The 14996-nt window shown below is 44.5% G+C and overlaps 1 protein-coding gene across 1 annotated transcript in view; it reads left to right on the top strand.

Moving 5' to 3' along the window:
• The first annotated feature begins 535 nt into the window (after nt 1-535).
• STOX2 (storkhead box 2) overlaps nt 536-14996 on the top strand; it is a 206985-nt gene continuing 192524 nt past the window's right edge. The window contains exon 1 of the mRNA XM_084856528.1: nt 536-1807. Within this exon, the coding sequence (XP_084712654.1) occupies nt 1357-1807 (451 nt within the window). The 5' untranslated portion in view covers nt 536-1356. The remainder of the gene's footprint in view (nt 1808-14996) is intronic.

Raw genomic sequence — 14996 nt, forward strand, 5'->3', positions numbered from 1 at the left:
GAGGACAGGAAGGCCTGGCGTGCTATGGTCCATGGGGTCATGAAGAGTCGGACACGACTGAACAACAACAACAACTGTTTCAGACAACCTTGCTACTTTAGTCACAAAGGTGCTCAGAGCCTTTTTGCTGATTCACATTAAAAAGCATGCTACTTTGGCTGAATCATGCCAGTGGTAAAACAAAATAATTAAAATGACTCATTATCTTAATTCTAAATAGCAGCCAAAACAAATGTTGTATGCTGTCTGTAGTCTCCAGATTATAAAAAATATGACAAGAGCAGTTGCCAAGTTTGCTGTCTGTACAGCTAGCATAAAGGAACATTTAAGTCAAAATGTCTGTACACATTATCTTGTTTGGTGTCTTATTTTACGTGAAATGTAAATTGTGAGCAGATTGTGTATTTTGGGTCATTGCTTCCAGTGCTGCAGCCAGGGCTGGGCCTTGGGGGCAAAATCCAGGCTTCCACAGCCCAGGGGGGTATCCACCCAAAGAATCACCCAGAAAGCAGCAGCTGATGAGGGCATTAGGGGAGGCGAAGCAAACTATTTTATTCTTGTAATCATGAGGGTGCTATGATTTAAGTGAGTTTAAAGTGCAAAACTGCACATGCTCAGAGTATTTTTTTTAAAAAACAGGGGCTGGCGAATAGTTTTGCTTTAACAGGAATATTAGAACAATATTCTATCAAGAATGCACACGCAGTTTTAAAGCACAGAATGACAGCTGGAGAGCGGGTGGAGGGGGATCAAGTTGTGAAACGCCATTAAGGGTGTAATCCCATGTATGTTTAGCCAGAAAACAACTCGTCTTTCTGTCTAAACAGGCACAGGATTGCGCTCTGAATCCAGGGCTGCACGGCAGGACTGAGGCGATGTTATTTCCATCCGCGCGTCTACAAGCCACTACAATCTACAAGCGTCTACAACCCTTCCCTTGCCGAACGGCTGCTTTTCGCCTAGTGGTAAAATACACGGGGGGGGGGGGGGAGAGAGAGAGAGAGAGAGAGACTTGGCCACCTTTCAACGCTATGAGGAAAAGGTTTACGTCTTGTAACTAATAACGTGGTTAGCCCGGGCCGTGTCGGGGAGCAGGAGGGCAGCGGAGGGGCCCGAGGAGGAGGAGGAGCCGCCAGGGCGAAGCCCAGCGGCCGGGAGGCGGGTAGGGCGCCCCACGTGCAGCAGCCAGGAGCAGGCGGGGCGGGCTGGCGGGAGACGCCGAACCTGTCGCTGGCCCGGCAGGGGCGGTCCCGGCTGAGCTGGGAGCAGCGGCGCCGCGCCGCGCCGCGCTCTGCCCGGCGGCGGCCCGTTGCTTCTGCGCACAGCGCCGCGCCCGAGGGCTCCTCCGGCGCGGAGATGCCTCGCCGGACGGAGAAGTTCTTGCAGATTGCCCCGCACTCCTTGGCCATCGTCCTCAGCCCCGGCGGCGGCGGCGGGGCTGCCTCGCGCCCGGCCAGGCAGCCAGACGAGCCGCAGCAGAAGAAAGAGGAGGGCCCCGGCGGCGGCGAGGCGGGGGACGGCGAAGATGCGGGCGCGCGGCGGCGAGCCGCGGGAGAACCGGCGGCGGGCGCCGAGCTGGGTCGCCACCGCATCGGCTACGAGATCTTCGCCGACTTCAAGCAGGAGAACATGCAGCATTTCTGGAACAGGAAGGTGACGGCGGCGGTGGCCGAGACCTTCTTCCTGGGCTGGATCGACGAGCAGGTGCTGCTGCTCCAGGGCAAGGAGGAGCACCTGGAGGCGCTGCGCGAGGGCTGGATGCGCAGGGCCCTCAAGCCCCCCGCCGGCTTCCGCATCGAGTGCCTGGGTGAGTGCGCGCCGGGGCAAGCCGCGGCCGGGCGGGCCGCGCAGCTGCGTCCCCCCGCGGACGCGGGCGGGGAGGCTCGCGCCTGCGCGCTGGGGCTGCGCCCGCGGATGCCCGCCTCCCCCCGGGCAACTGGAGGGACTCTCCGAGCCCGCGTGCAGTTCTTGGCCCTGTGGCCCCCGGGCGGGCGGGCAGGCAGGAGGTCTGGGCGCCTCCCTAGAAATAACGAGCGTGGCTTTCTCCCCCCCCCCCGCCTTTCCACGCCGTCCCCCGCTACCCCTTTCCCTGTGTATTCTTACCAGTCGGTTTTGCTTTTGACAGATGAAGGGGGGTGCGTATAAATTAAAGCAAACAGTGCTGGATTCCTGAAAACGATGTAACTTTCTAAGTCGTACTCACTGAGAAGTGGCCCACTGTCTGTCATCAGAAATGGATATCCTGTTATTTTACTGGCGCGTCAGCGAGAGCTACAATTGGAGACAGGTTCGACAGGTAAAATGCTGAGAAAAGTTCTCTCCCTCAGCATTGTACGTGTCTGTCAGACCTGTCTCCAGCTGTATCTATCTTTTTGACAGGCAGCGCTTGCTGATGCACTTGTTCTGATTGGCATATTAGAAGTGAGGAAAGTATTATCTCTCTCCTCTCCTTTCCCCCACACCCCAGGCTGGCTATTGACTGCCTCCTCTTTTCTTTCTTTTCCTATATCAGATATGGATCTCTAGGCTAGCAAGGTGTACATGCCCAACATTTTAAATCAGGGATTTCTGGCATAATAACAAAGTCCCCCATTGGTTGTTTGTGAATTTAAGGACTGGGGCCAGTTACCAAACTTGAGTCTGTGGTTGGCAGCCATTGGTTTTCATAAGATTTTCAGTGTTCTGCTGAAGTCTCCAGGTCTGTTTTGCATCACCTTATACTCTTCTATCATTTGGTGGATAAAAGAGTATATGGCAGCCCAGGCGGCTGTAGATTTGCATATGGGGAAATAATAAGAACCTGGGGGGGGGAATGAAAGTGTTTTTTTAAAAAACATATATTGGGGAAACACTGGGAATGTTTTTGCTTTTGCCAGCCCTTCACCAAGGTCTTGGAGAGTCTGTCCTGAAATCTCCTGTACCTGGGACATTTCTTAGGGTTTGTTTTATTTTGCAGTAAACTTTTACTCACTGTGTCTCAATGGTAGATGCTTGGGAGATTTCATTATTGACCAGTACTGGCATTCTCTATAATAAGCTATGTTTATAATATTAGCTGCGCTTATGTGTGAATTGTATGAATTACGTTTTTTCAGATTGTGCCTGAAAATGTTGCCTCTTTCCAGCGCTAGCAGAGAAATGCAGTATTTGTCACTCTAGTGAAGTTGTTGTTTATTCGTTCAGTCGCTTCCAACTCTTCGTGACTTCATGGACCAGCCCATGCCAGAGCTTCCTGTCGGCCGTCGCCACCCCCAGCTCCCCCAAGGTTGAGTCCGTCACCTCCAGAATATCATCCATCCATCTTGCCCTTGGTCGGCCCCTCTTCCTTTTGCCTTCCACTTGCCCTAGCATCACCATCTTCTCCAGGGTATCATGTCTTCTCATTATGTGGCCAAAGTACTTCATTTTTGCCTTTAATATTCCCTCAAGTGAGCAGTCTGGCTTTATTTCCTGGAGTATGGACTGGTTTGATCTTCTTGCAGTCCAAGGCACTCTCAGAATTTTCCTCCAACACCACAGTTCAAAAGCATCTATCTTCCTTCGCTCAGCCTTCCTTATGGTCCAGCTCTCGCAGCCATAGGTTACTATGGGGAATACCATTGCTTTAACTATGTGGACCTTTGTTGTCAGTGTGATGTCTCTGCTCTTCACTATTTTATCAAGATTTGTCATTGGTGTCCTCCCAAGAAGTAAACGTCTTCTGATTTCCTGGCTGCAGTCAGCGTCTGCAGTAATCTTTGCGCCTAAAAAGACATAGTCTGTCACTGCCTCCACGTTTTCTCCCTCAATTTGCCAGTTATCAATCAAGCTGGTTGCCATAATCTTGGTTTTTTTGAGGTTTAACTGCAACCCAGCTTTTGCACTTTCTTCTTTCACCGTCGTCATAAGGTTCCTCAGCTCCTCCTCGCTTTCAGCCATCAAAGTGGTATCATCTGCATATCTGAGATTGTTAATGTTTCTTCCAGCCATTTTAACTCCAGCCTTGGCTTCATCAAGCCCAGCACGTCGCATGATGTGTTCTGTGTACAGGTTGAATAGGTAGGGTGAGAGTATACAACCCTGCCGTACTCCTTTCCCAATCTTAAACCAGTCTGTTGTTCCGTGGTCTGTTCATACCGCTGCTATTTGGTCATTATACAGATTCCTCAGGAGGCAGACAAGATGACTCGGTATCCCCATGCCACCAAGAACTTGCCACAGTTTGTAATGATCCACACAGTCAAAGGCTTTAGAATAGTCAATAAAACAGAAATAGATGTTTTTCTGAAACTCCCTGGCTTTCTCCATCATCCAGCGGATATTGGCAATTTGGTCTCTAGTTTCTCTGCCTTTTCTAAACCCAGCTTGTACATCTGGCAATTCTCGTTCCATGAATTGCTGGAGTCTACCTTGCAAGATCTTGAGCATTACCTTACTGGCATGTGAAATAAGTGCCACTGTTCGATAGTTTGAACATTCTTTAGTGTTTCCCTTTTTTGGTATGGGGATATAAGTTGATTTTTTCCAATCTTGTGGCCATTCTTGTGTTTTCCAAATTTGCTGGCATATGGCATGCATCACCTTGACAACATCATCTTGCAAGATTTTAAACAGTTCAGCTGGGATACCGTCGTCTCCTGCTGCCTTGTTATTAGCAATACTTCTTAAGGCCCATTCAATCTCACTCTTCTGGATGTCTGGCTCTAGACCACACCATCAAATCTATCCCTGATATTATTATCCTTCCTATATGGACCTTCCATATATTCTTGCCACCTTTTCTTGATCTCTTCTGCTTCTGTTAGGTCCTTGCCATCTTTGTTTTTGATCATACCTATTTTTTCCTGGAATTTACCTCCGATGTTTCTAATTTTCTGGAAGAGGTCTCTTGTCCTTCCTATTCTTACACTTCCATGCGTTGCTTGTTTAAAAATAATTCCTTATCTCTTCTGGCTAACCTCTGGAATTTTGCATTTAATTGGGCATATCTCCCCCTTTCACTGTTGCCTTTTGCTTTCCTTCTTTCTTGGGCTACTTTCAGTATCTCAGCAGACAGCCATCTTGCCTTCTTGGTTTTCTTTTTCTTTGGGACATTTTTTGTTGCTGCCTCCTGAACAATGTTGCGAACTTCTGTCCATAGTTCTTCTGGGACCCAATCTACTAAATCTAGTCCCTTAAATCTATTCTTCACCTCCACTGCATATTCATTAGGAATATTAGTGAGCTCATATCTAACTGATCTGTGGGTCTTCCCTATTCTCTTTAGCCTGATCCTAAATTGTGCAATAAGAAGTTGGTGATCTGAACTACAGTCAGCTCCAGGTCTCGCTTTTACCTACTGTATAGATGTCCACCACCTTTGGCTACAAAGGATGTAGTCAATCTGATTTCGGTGTCAACCATCTGGTGAAGTCCATGTATAAAGTCGTCTTTTAGGTTGTTGGAAGAGCGTGTTTGTTATGCACACATAATCACTCTAGTGAAGACTTCTGTGTAATTCTTTGTGTAATGGCGTCTTATCCAGTAAGCACTTCTACTTTTGCTTCCACAGGTGAACAAGTGGTTGAAAATTCTGATTAAAAAATCTTAGTCAAGGGAAATGCTTTTGCGTAGCTATAGAGGCACCAATCGTTTACATACTTGCCTGGGAGTAAATCCCATTAAACTCAGTGAAGCTTACTTCTGAGTAGATATGCAAAGGATCGCACTGTGAGTCCAGCGAAAGGTTAGCATTCTAGTTTGGGTTAGTAAATTATGCAGGAATTGACATGGGGATAACTTCATGTTGTTTATTAGCTCTTTGCAAACTTCATTCAAGCTTTTATGCCCGTGTTATTAACAGCATGTTGTATTTTGTATTTCCCCAATCAACTAAAGCAGTTATGTTGAACTGCTTATTACTGACAGGTCACAGTCTATCTTTTTGGGATGTGGGGTCAACTGTTCAAGTGACATGCACTTTTCTAGATTTATTGTCAACATTCCCCAGTTCCCCTGATCTTGATCTGGATTTGTCAGGAGAGCTGTCCCAAAGTTCAGTAAAGTGTCAGTTATTCAGTGTATTGTTTTTAACCACCGTGGAGATGCCATTTTGATTTTGTGCCTTGGGCACCAACATGTTTTGGGATGGCATCTAGATGGTTTTGTAAAAAAAAAACAAAAAGCATTGTTACTTCTCTGTGGCAGAGTATACTAAAGGCTTTTCTTGCTCACTTCCAGAACTTAAGTTTCTGCTTGACTCAGTCAATCTGTTGTCTCGTATTTGTGGACCCTTGAACATTTGTACAGATAGGGCTAGTTCATACCATAGCTTTTCTAGTATGGAAATCATGCAGTATGAAACATCCATATCCACACACCTGACTTATACTGAATCATCTAGCCCAGAACTATTTACTCTAACTGGCAGCAGTTCTGTGTGTCCCATCACCCGCTATGTGATCCTTTAAACTGGAGATGCCAGGGACTGAACTTTCCTTCTGCATATACAGCATGTGCTCTGCAACTGAGATATGACCCCTTCCTCCTTAGTCTTGCAGCGCAACAACCTGGTATCTGTTAACGTATGAATTTTAACACATTCTTTATTAGTAAAGTATCTTCTTTCCTTCATAATTATTCCATCTTCTGACTCCTGAGCACTCATTCCAGGTTTGTATGGGATGAGCCATATTGTTATGTAGTATCACGTGTAAATACTCTTATGGAATAATTGTTCTAAAAACCAAATTCAAAGCAAGTGTGGTATATTGCTGGTGTCGTCGTTTTGTTGTCTTTTTGCTGCTATATTGTTCTTGGAAGACTTCTTACTTTTCTTTTACTTTGTGAGTTTGCAAGATGATATGTTAAGTTTTGCTTTGTTTTAAATGTTGACTGAAAATATTAACGTTACTGGAAATTAGTAATGGTCCAGTATTATTAAGGGTCACTGCTATGTAATTTTTCAAAATCTCACCTTGCATAATCACAGATATACTTATTTGTAATTTTTCTACGTTGAGTTTTTTCACCCACTTTAGATTACTTATGATGTAAGTTCACAATGACTAGGTTCGGATGACATGCCATGGTTTGTTGTGGGTCAAATAAGCTACAACGAGCTGCAGCGCCCGCAGATGCCAAGTTGTATATGCAACGTCTCCATGGGGGTTGCCATGTCATGCAAACCTGGCAAGTGTGGGTTATGCGAGCGCTGAACAACCCTTGCATAACCCTAAAACAGAGTATGGGTTTTGCAAGGGTTGTTTAAACCTCACATAACCCATGCTCTCTAGGTTCGCATGACATGACAAACCCTGAGTGGGGGTTGCATATTCAAAATGGCAGCTCCATAAGCCCTACATGCATTAAATAACCCATGGTGGGGCTATTGTGTCATGCAAATAGCCCCAGTGAGTTGGTTCAGATGTAACATCACATATGGTTTGGCATTAGGTGAGTGAGCTTCATGGTTCCTGTTTTGCTTCTCCCTTTCTTTTCCCCTTGCACCATCCTTCTTTTGCAGAAACCATAGCTTGCGATTACATCTGAACTGGCCAACTGTCTTGCGTTAACCCTCCAAAGCAGAATTGTAAGCCACAATCAAACTGTGGTTTGCTATTCTAGATTGGGGGACAGTAATAAAACAGACTTTGCTAGTTCCGATGTAATGGCAATTGGGACACAAAACAAGGAGTAGGGCAGAGAACACACAGGCCTGAGGCTTGCTCATGTAATGCTAAACAATAGCTTGGTCTTACATCTGAACTCATGCCAGTGGAAATCATATGAGGATTTCAGCATTGCAAGTATAAGGTATGTTTCATTTTAAGATGCAGTCACTTCAACTAGGGTTATAGTTCTTGTAAAAAGAACATAATCAGGGGTGAGGGGAAAGCTACATTCATAATAGAGTGTACACTATACCTTGAATTTATATGTACTACAAATTGGATATTAAAATAAAAATGTTGGAACTCTAAACAGTGCGAAGGATGGTCTTTACACTGTAATTGGTGTGTCCATCATGTTTCTGTGAGTGAAAGATCTGAGTAATTGCACAGTCCCCAAAGGGGGAATCTTTCTGCAGCTGTGAACTATCTTTGCTTCTAATCTTGAAATTAGTGTACTTCTAAAAAAATTGTTGTAAAGAAGTGTGTGTGAGAATTTTTCCTCATTACTTATGTAGTAGAAACATTTATGGTATTTGTTTCGACATGACATGGTCAGTGGTATTGAAGTGGTATAACAGACTGCACTGCTGTTCTTACTGTATGTATAGTTGGGAAACATTAAAAGACCCATGACCAATAACTGCCACTGACAGGAACTTCAGTGCAAGCCAGGCTGTCAGGGCTTACAAAAAGTCAGGGAATGGGACTTTAATATCCTTCGCAGCCCTCTGTATTCTCTTTTAGCATGTGTAGTTGTTGGATTCTTTGTATTTGCTTCTTATGCTAAATGGCTATACTGCAATATGCTGTAATGAGTTTATTTAATACCATGTAATTACCAGAGTTACTCAAGTGTTAGGAAATTGGAGGGTGTGTCTACATTTAAGGTTGGCTGGAGATGGAGCTTTGTACAATATTTTGCTATTTTGAGGACACAAAGGTCAGCATTCAAAGGGCAAGAACTTGCTGAGAATGGCATGCAAGAAGGTGTTGCAGCAGGGAGAAACTGATGAAAAGCTGTTGATGGTCACTGTTCTAATCTGTGATTGATACTTCAACGCCTCTCAGCTTAGTCTGGAGGCCTTAGGCAGGACGACTTCAAGTTATCTACAGCAAACAATGAAAAATCATTTTGTTTCCATTTCCCTTAGTTATATTTATTGACAAACTTTGTCTACCATGGATTTTTTAAATTTCTCCCCAAAACCACCTGTTGCAGCTCACTCATTTTTTGTGTGCGGGCTGGCGGGGGGATACCCAGTAATGGTTCACATTTGTCTAGTTTCACTGTTGTAACTCTTTCTACAGTGCACACTTGCTGAATTTGATGTTAAGCAGGAGTCGTGCTTGAAAAAATTATATCAGTGTTAAAAAGCGAGGAAGGTACTACATACAGTTGGAGCAAGTTAACAAACTTTAGGATAAAATAATTCGTATGATTGAGAAGCCAGTTTCCTCAATTAAAAGGTGATTTTCTCCCCCGAACAATAAATTTTCAAGAAAGGTCTACACAATAATTGAACTAAATAGCACTAGTAGCAGTCTGGAATAGTGAGCTCAGATGGAATATTGTCCATTGTTTATATGCTATCATGCATGACGACAGAGAGGCTATTATGCAGTTCTCTGAGTTGGCTGAGTTTGCACATTCTTCTGTCCCCTGTACTTTCCTCTCTTTTCTCCTTCTTTAACTTAATTCCTTGCTAATTTTAGGTCCCAGGAATGGTGCTTTGTGATAATTTTCTGGTCATTGGTGGATAGCTATAGAATCAGGTAGAACACGTTAAATGCAGCTAATTCATTAAGGGTCACAAAGTGGTTACTGTCATGTTCCTAACAATCTCACTTAAACCATGGAGACTTCTTTTCAGGGCTGGAGTTTTTGGTTTCACAGGGATGAAATGTCTTAAGGAGGAATTTTAAGGTTCATTCATAACATCACTTTTACTATTGGCAACAGAAACAAATGGTTCTGGCAGTTATCTTTTCATTCGTTTTAGGGCCTTGCAAGGTAGGTAAAGTAGTGTAAGCTTGCTAATTCATTATGGGGGATTCAGACATCATTGAGATGTAATTTCTGTTGTGAAGATATGATACTTCTCAGTGCTTGCATAGAAATATTTTGCTAAAGGGGAAATGGTGATTTTTCTCCTTAACTTATCACTGGGATCAGTTTAGTCTGAAATGTGGATGTGTATTGATGGACACCTATTGGATTGTAATGTCACTGTGGCAAACAACACATCTTTTTCCCGTGTCTGTACTGGTTTTGTGAATGGTTTAAAAATATTATTGTGTGTGTTTTGTTAATTATTAAACAAATGTTGTTAAAGGCTGAATATTTGACCGCTTTTCCACTTCAGCAGCCATATACTTTTAAACAACAACAACAAAATTTGAAAGCCAAAGAAGCTCTTTTTTTCCTTCCAGAAACAGTGGTTTGGATCGAGACCTAGACATGCTTAGAGCAGACCCACTGAAATTAATAGGACAAGTTAGTCATGACTAAGTCCCATTCTAAGCATGACTAAGTCTGGGTCCAACCCATTGTATTGTAATTCCTTTTAATTATTTTTTTTTGGCAGGAATGTCATAGTCCTGCCATAACAGAAAAGGATTAAAAATCGTTACATTACATATTTGAAATATTTCAACTCAAGCATTAATATTACACAGACTTATTAATATTACTCAGACTTGGTTCACCTAGATGGACTGTGTTAGGTTTGCTCAATTTGCTCAAAAACTGTTGAGTTGCACAATTTAGCATACAGTTTCTTCAATTTTGGAATCTGTTTAAACCTCCAATATTTAGCATATAGAATTCTGGCTGCAGCAACCATGTGGAACAATGAAGTCTTTTGAAGCGTTCCGTTTTTGTAAAGGTTCACAAAAACGCTTTCAGACCTAAAGTCAATCTTCCTTGAGGATGTTGTTTATTGCTCCTAGCATCATCATCTAATACATCTACTAGTAGTGAATGAAGTCACCTTTGACCTTGTCACATTTCAAACATAAATCCATAAAATTCTTAGTTATCTCTGATAACAACTGGGGTGAGATACCACTGGATAATTATTTTAACACATTTCTCATCAAGAAGGATGCTTCTTGTTGTTGTTCAGTTGTAAGTCATGTCTGACTCTTCGTGACCCCATGGACCATAGCACGCCAGACCTTCCTGTCCTCCACTGTCTCCCGGAGTGTGCTGAAATTCATATTCATTGCATCGGTGATGCTATCTAGCCATCTCATCCTCTGCCGTCCCCTTCTCCTTTTGCCTTCAGTCTTTCCCAGCATCAGGGTCTTTTCCAGAGAGTTTTCTCTTCGCATTAGGTGGCCAAAATATTTGAGCTTCAGCTTCAGTATTTGTCCTTCCAATGAGCACTCAGGGTTGATTTCCTTTAGGATGGACTGATTTGACCTCCTTGCAGTCCAGGGGACTTGTAAGAGTCTTCTCCAGCACCACATTTTGAAAGCATCAATTCTTTGGCGCTCAGCCTTCCTTATAGTCCAGCTCTCACAGCCATACATTACTACTGGGAAAACCATAGCTTTGATTAGACGGACCTTTGTCGGCAAGGTGATGTCTCTGCTTCTTACTATGCTGTCTAGGTTTGCCATAGCTTTCCTCCCAAGGAGCAAGCGTCTTTGAATTTCATGGCTACAGTCACCGTCTGCGGTGATCTTGGAGCCCAAGAAAATAAAATCTGTCACTGCTTCCATTTCTTCCCCTTCTATATGCCAGGAAGTGATGGGGCCAGATGCCATGATCTTAGGTTTTTAATGTTGAGTTTCAAACCAGCTTTTGCACTCTCCTCTTTCACCCTCAACAAGAGGCTCTTGAGATCCTCTTCGCTTTCTGCCATTAGGGTGGTATCATCTGCACATCTGAGGTTGTTGATAATTCCCCCGGCAATCTTAATTCCGACCTGTGATTCATCCAACCCGGCGTTTCTCATGATGTACTCTGCATATAAGTTAAATAAGCAGGGCAACAATATACAGCCTTGTCGTACTCCTTTCCCAATTTTGAACCACTCGGTTGTTCCATGTCCGGTTCTTACTGTTGCTTCTTGACCCTCGTACAGGTTTCTCAGGAGACAGGTAAGGTGGTCTGGTACTCCCATCCCTTTAAGAATTTGCCACAGTTTGTTGTGATCCACACAATCAAAGGCTTTAGCGTAGTCAATGAAGCAGAAATAGACGTTTTTCTGGAATTCTCTTGCTTTCTCCAAGATCCAGCAAATGTTGGCGATTTGATCTCTAGTTCCTCTGCCTCTTCGAAACCCAGCTTGTACTTCCGGTAGTTCTCGGTTCACATACTGCTGAAGCCAACTTGTAGGATTTTGAGCATAACCTTGCTGGCATGTGAAATGAGTAGGGGTGCACGAAAACCACTTACCTGGTCTCGCAGCTTGCTTCGCGGTGGGGGGGAGGCGCTTCGCTGCTCCCCCCGAAGTTCAGCTCCCCCCGAAGACCTGCCAAACCGCCGTCGGGAACCGCCGCCGGGAGGGACATTCGGGAAAGGTAAGTCCCATCCTGGCGGGGGTGGGGGGGTGCGGAGAATTTCTCCCGGAAACTACTTCGGGGGGCCGAATACGTTGGCACTCGGCCCCCCGAAGTTTCGGGGAGAAATTCTCCCCCATCCCTGGAAATGAGCGCAATTGTACGGTAGTTCGAACACTCTTTGGCGTTGCCCTTCTTTGGAATTGGAATGTAAACTGACCTTTTCCAGTCTTGTGGCCACTGTTGAGTGTTCCAAATGTGTTGGCATATTGAGTGCAGCACTTTAACAGCATCATCTTTTAGGATTTTAAATAGCTCAGCTGGAATACTGTCATCTCCGCTAGCTTTATTGTTAGTAATGCTTCCTAAGGCCCACTTGACTTCACTCTCTAGGATGTCCAGCTCAAGTTCAGTGACCGCATTATCATGGTTATCAGGGACATTAAGATCTTTCCTGTATAGTTCTTCTGTGTATTCTTTCCACCTTTTCTTAATCTCATCAGCTTCTGATAGGTCCCTGGCTTCTTTGTCCTTTATCATGCCCGTCTTGGCACAAAACGTTCCCTTGAGATCTCCGATTTTCTTGAAGAGATCTCTAGTCTTTCCCATTCTGTTGTTTTCCTCAATTTCTTTGCATTGTTCATTTAAGAAGGCCTTCTTGTCTCTCCCTGCTATTCTATGGAACTCTGCATTCAGTTGGATATATCTTCCCCTTTCTCCCTTGCTTTTCGCTTCCCTTCTTTCCTCAGCTACTTGTAAAGCCTCATCAGACAGCCACTTGGCTTTCTTGCATTTCTTTTTCTTTGGGATGGATTTCGTTGCTGCCTCCTGAACAATGATACGGACCTCCATCCATAGTTCCTCAGGCACTCTGTCTATCAGGTCTAATCCCTGAAATCTATTCCTCACCTCCACTGTATATTCATCAGGGATATGATTTAGGTCATACCTGAACGGTTTAGTGGTTTTCCCTACGTTCTTCAATTTCAGCCGAAATTTTGCAAGAAGCAGCTTGTGACCTGAGCCACAGTCAGCTCCAGGTCTTGTTTCTACTGACTGTATAGAGCTTCTCCATCTTTGGCTGCTAAGTAGATAATCAGTCTGATTTCGATATTGACCATCTGGTGATGTCCATGTGTAGAGTCGCCTCTTGTGCTGTTGGAAAAGAGTGTTTGCTATGATCAGCGTGTTCTCTTGGCAAAACTCTATTAGCTTTTGTCCTGCTTCATTTTGTACACCAAGGCCATGCTTGCCTGTTATCCCGGTGATTTCTTGACTTCCTACTTTAGCATTCCAATCCCCTATGATGAGAGGACATCTTTTTTTGGTGTTAGTTCTAGAAGGTGTTGTAGGTCTTCATAGAACCGATCCACCTCAGCTTCTTCGGCCTCAGTGGTTGGGGCATAGACTTGAATTACTGTGATGCACCACCTTACCTGTCCCTTGAGAAACCTGTACGAGGGTCAAGAAGCAACAGTAAGAACCAGACATGGAACAACCGAGTGGTTCAAAATTGGGAAAGGAGTACGACAAGGCTGCATATTGTCACCCTGCTTATTTAACTTATATGCAGAGTACATCATGAGAAATGCCGGGTTGGATGAATCAGAGGTCGGAATTAAGATTGCTGGGAGAATTATCAACAACCTCCGATATGCAGACGATACCACCCTAATGGCAGAAAGCGAAGAGGATCTAAAGAGCCTCTTGTTGAGGGTGAAAGAGGAGAGTGCAAAAGCTGGTTTGAAACTCAACATTAAAAAAACTAAGATCATGGCATCTGGCCCTATCACCTCCTGGCATATAGAAGGGGAAGAAATGGAAGCAGTGACAGATTTTACTTTCTTGGGCTCCAAGATCACCGCAGACGGTGACTGTAGCCATGAAATTCAAAGACGCTTGCTCCTTGGGAGGAAAGCTATGGCAAACCTAGACAGCATAGTAAGAAGCAGAGACATCACCTTACCGACAAAGGTCCGTCTAATCAAAGCTATGGTTTTCCCAGTAGTAATGTATGGCTGTGAGAGCTGGACTATAAGGAAGGCTGAGCGCTGAAGAATTGATGCTTTCGAATTGTGGTGCTGGAGAAGACTCTTACGAGTCCCCTGGAGTGCAAGGAGGTCCAATCAGTCCATTCTAAAGGAAATCAACCCTGAGTGCTCATTGGAAGGACAGATACTGAAGGTGAAGCTCAAATATTTTGGCCACCTAATGCGAAGAGAAAACTCTCTGGAAAAGACCCTGATGCTGGGAAAGACTGAAGGCAAAAGGAGAAGGGGACGGCAGAGGATGAGATGGCTAGATAGCATCACCGATGCAATGAATATGAACTTGAGCACGCTCCAGGAGAGAGTGCAGACCAGGAAGGCCTGGCGTGCTATGGTGCATGGGGTCACGAAGAGTCGGACACGACTGAACGACTGAACAACAACAACAACTGCTTTTCCCACCCTTTTATTGACTATGAGTGCTACTCCATTTCTTCTAAGGGATTCTTGCCCACAGTAGTAGATATAGTGGTCACCTGAATTAAATTCGCCCGTGCTTGTCCATTTTAGTTCGCTGATTCCCAAGATGTCAATGTTCAGTCTTGCCATCTCATGTTTGACCACCTCCAGCTTACCTTGATTCATTGATCTGACATTCCAGGTTCCTAAACAATATTGTTCTTTACAGCATCAGATTTTCTTTTCCCCACCAGACACATCCACAGCTGAGTGTCCTTTCGGCTTTGGCCAAGCCGCTTCTCTCTTTCTGGCACTACTTGGAAATTCCCTCTGCTCTTCCCCAGTAGTATATTGGACACCTTCCGACCTGAGGGGCTCATCTTCCGACGTCCTATCTTTTAGCCTTGTG

This window comes from Heloderma suspectum, chromosome 5 (assembly GCF_057233095.1).
Source record: "Heloderma suspectum isolate Gila_16-S chromosome 5, 16-S_ref, whole genome shotgun sequence".
Classification (NCBI taxonomy): domain Eukaryota; kingdom Metazoa; phylum Chordata; class Lepidosauria; order Squamata; family Helodermatidae; genus Heloderma; species Heloderma suspectum.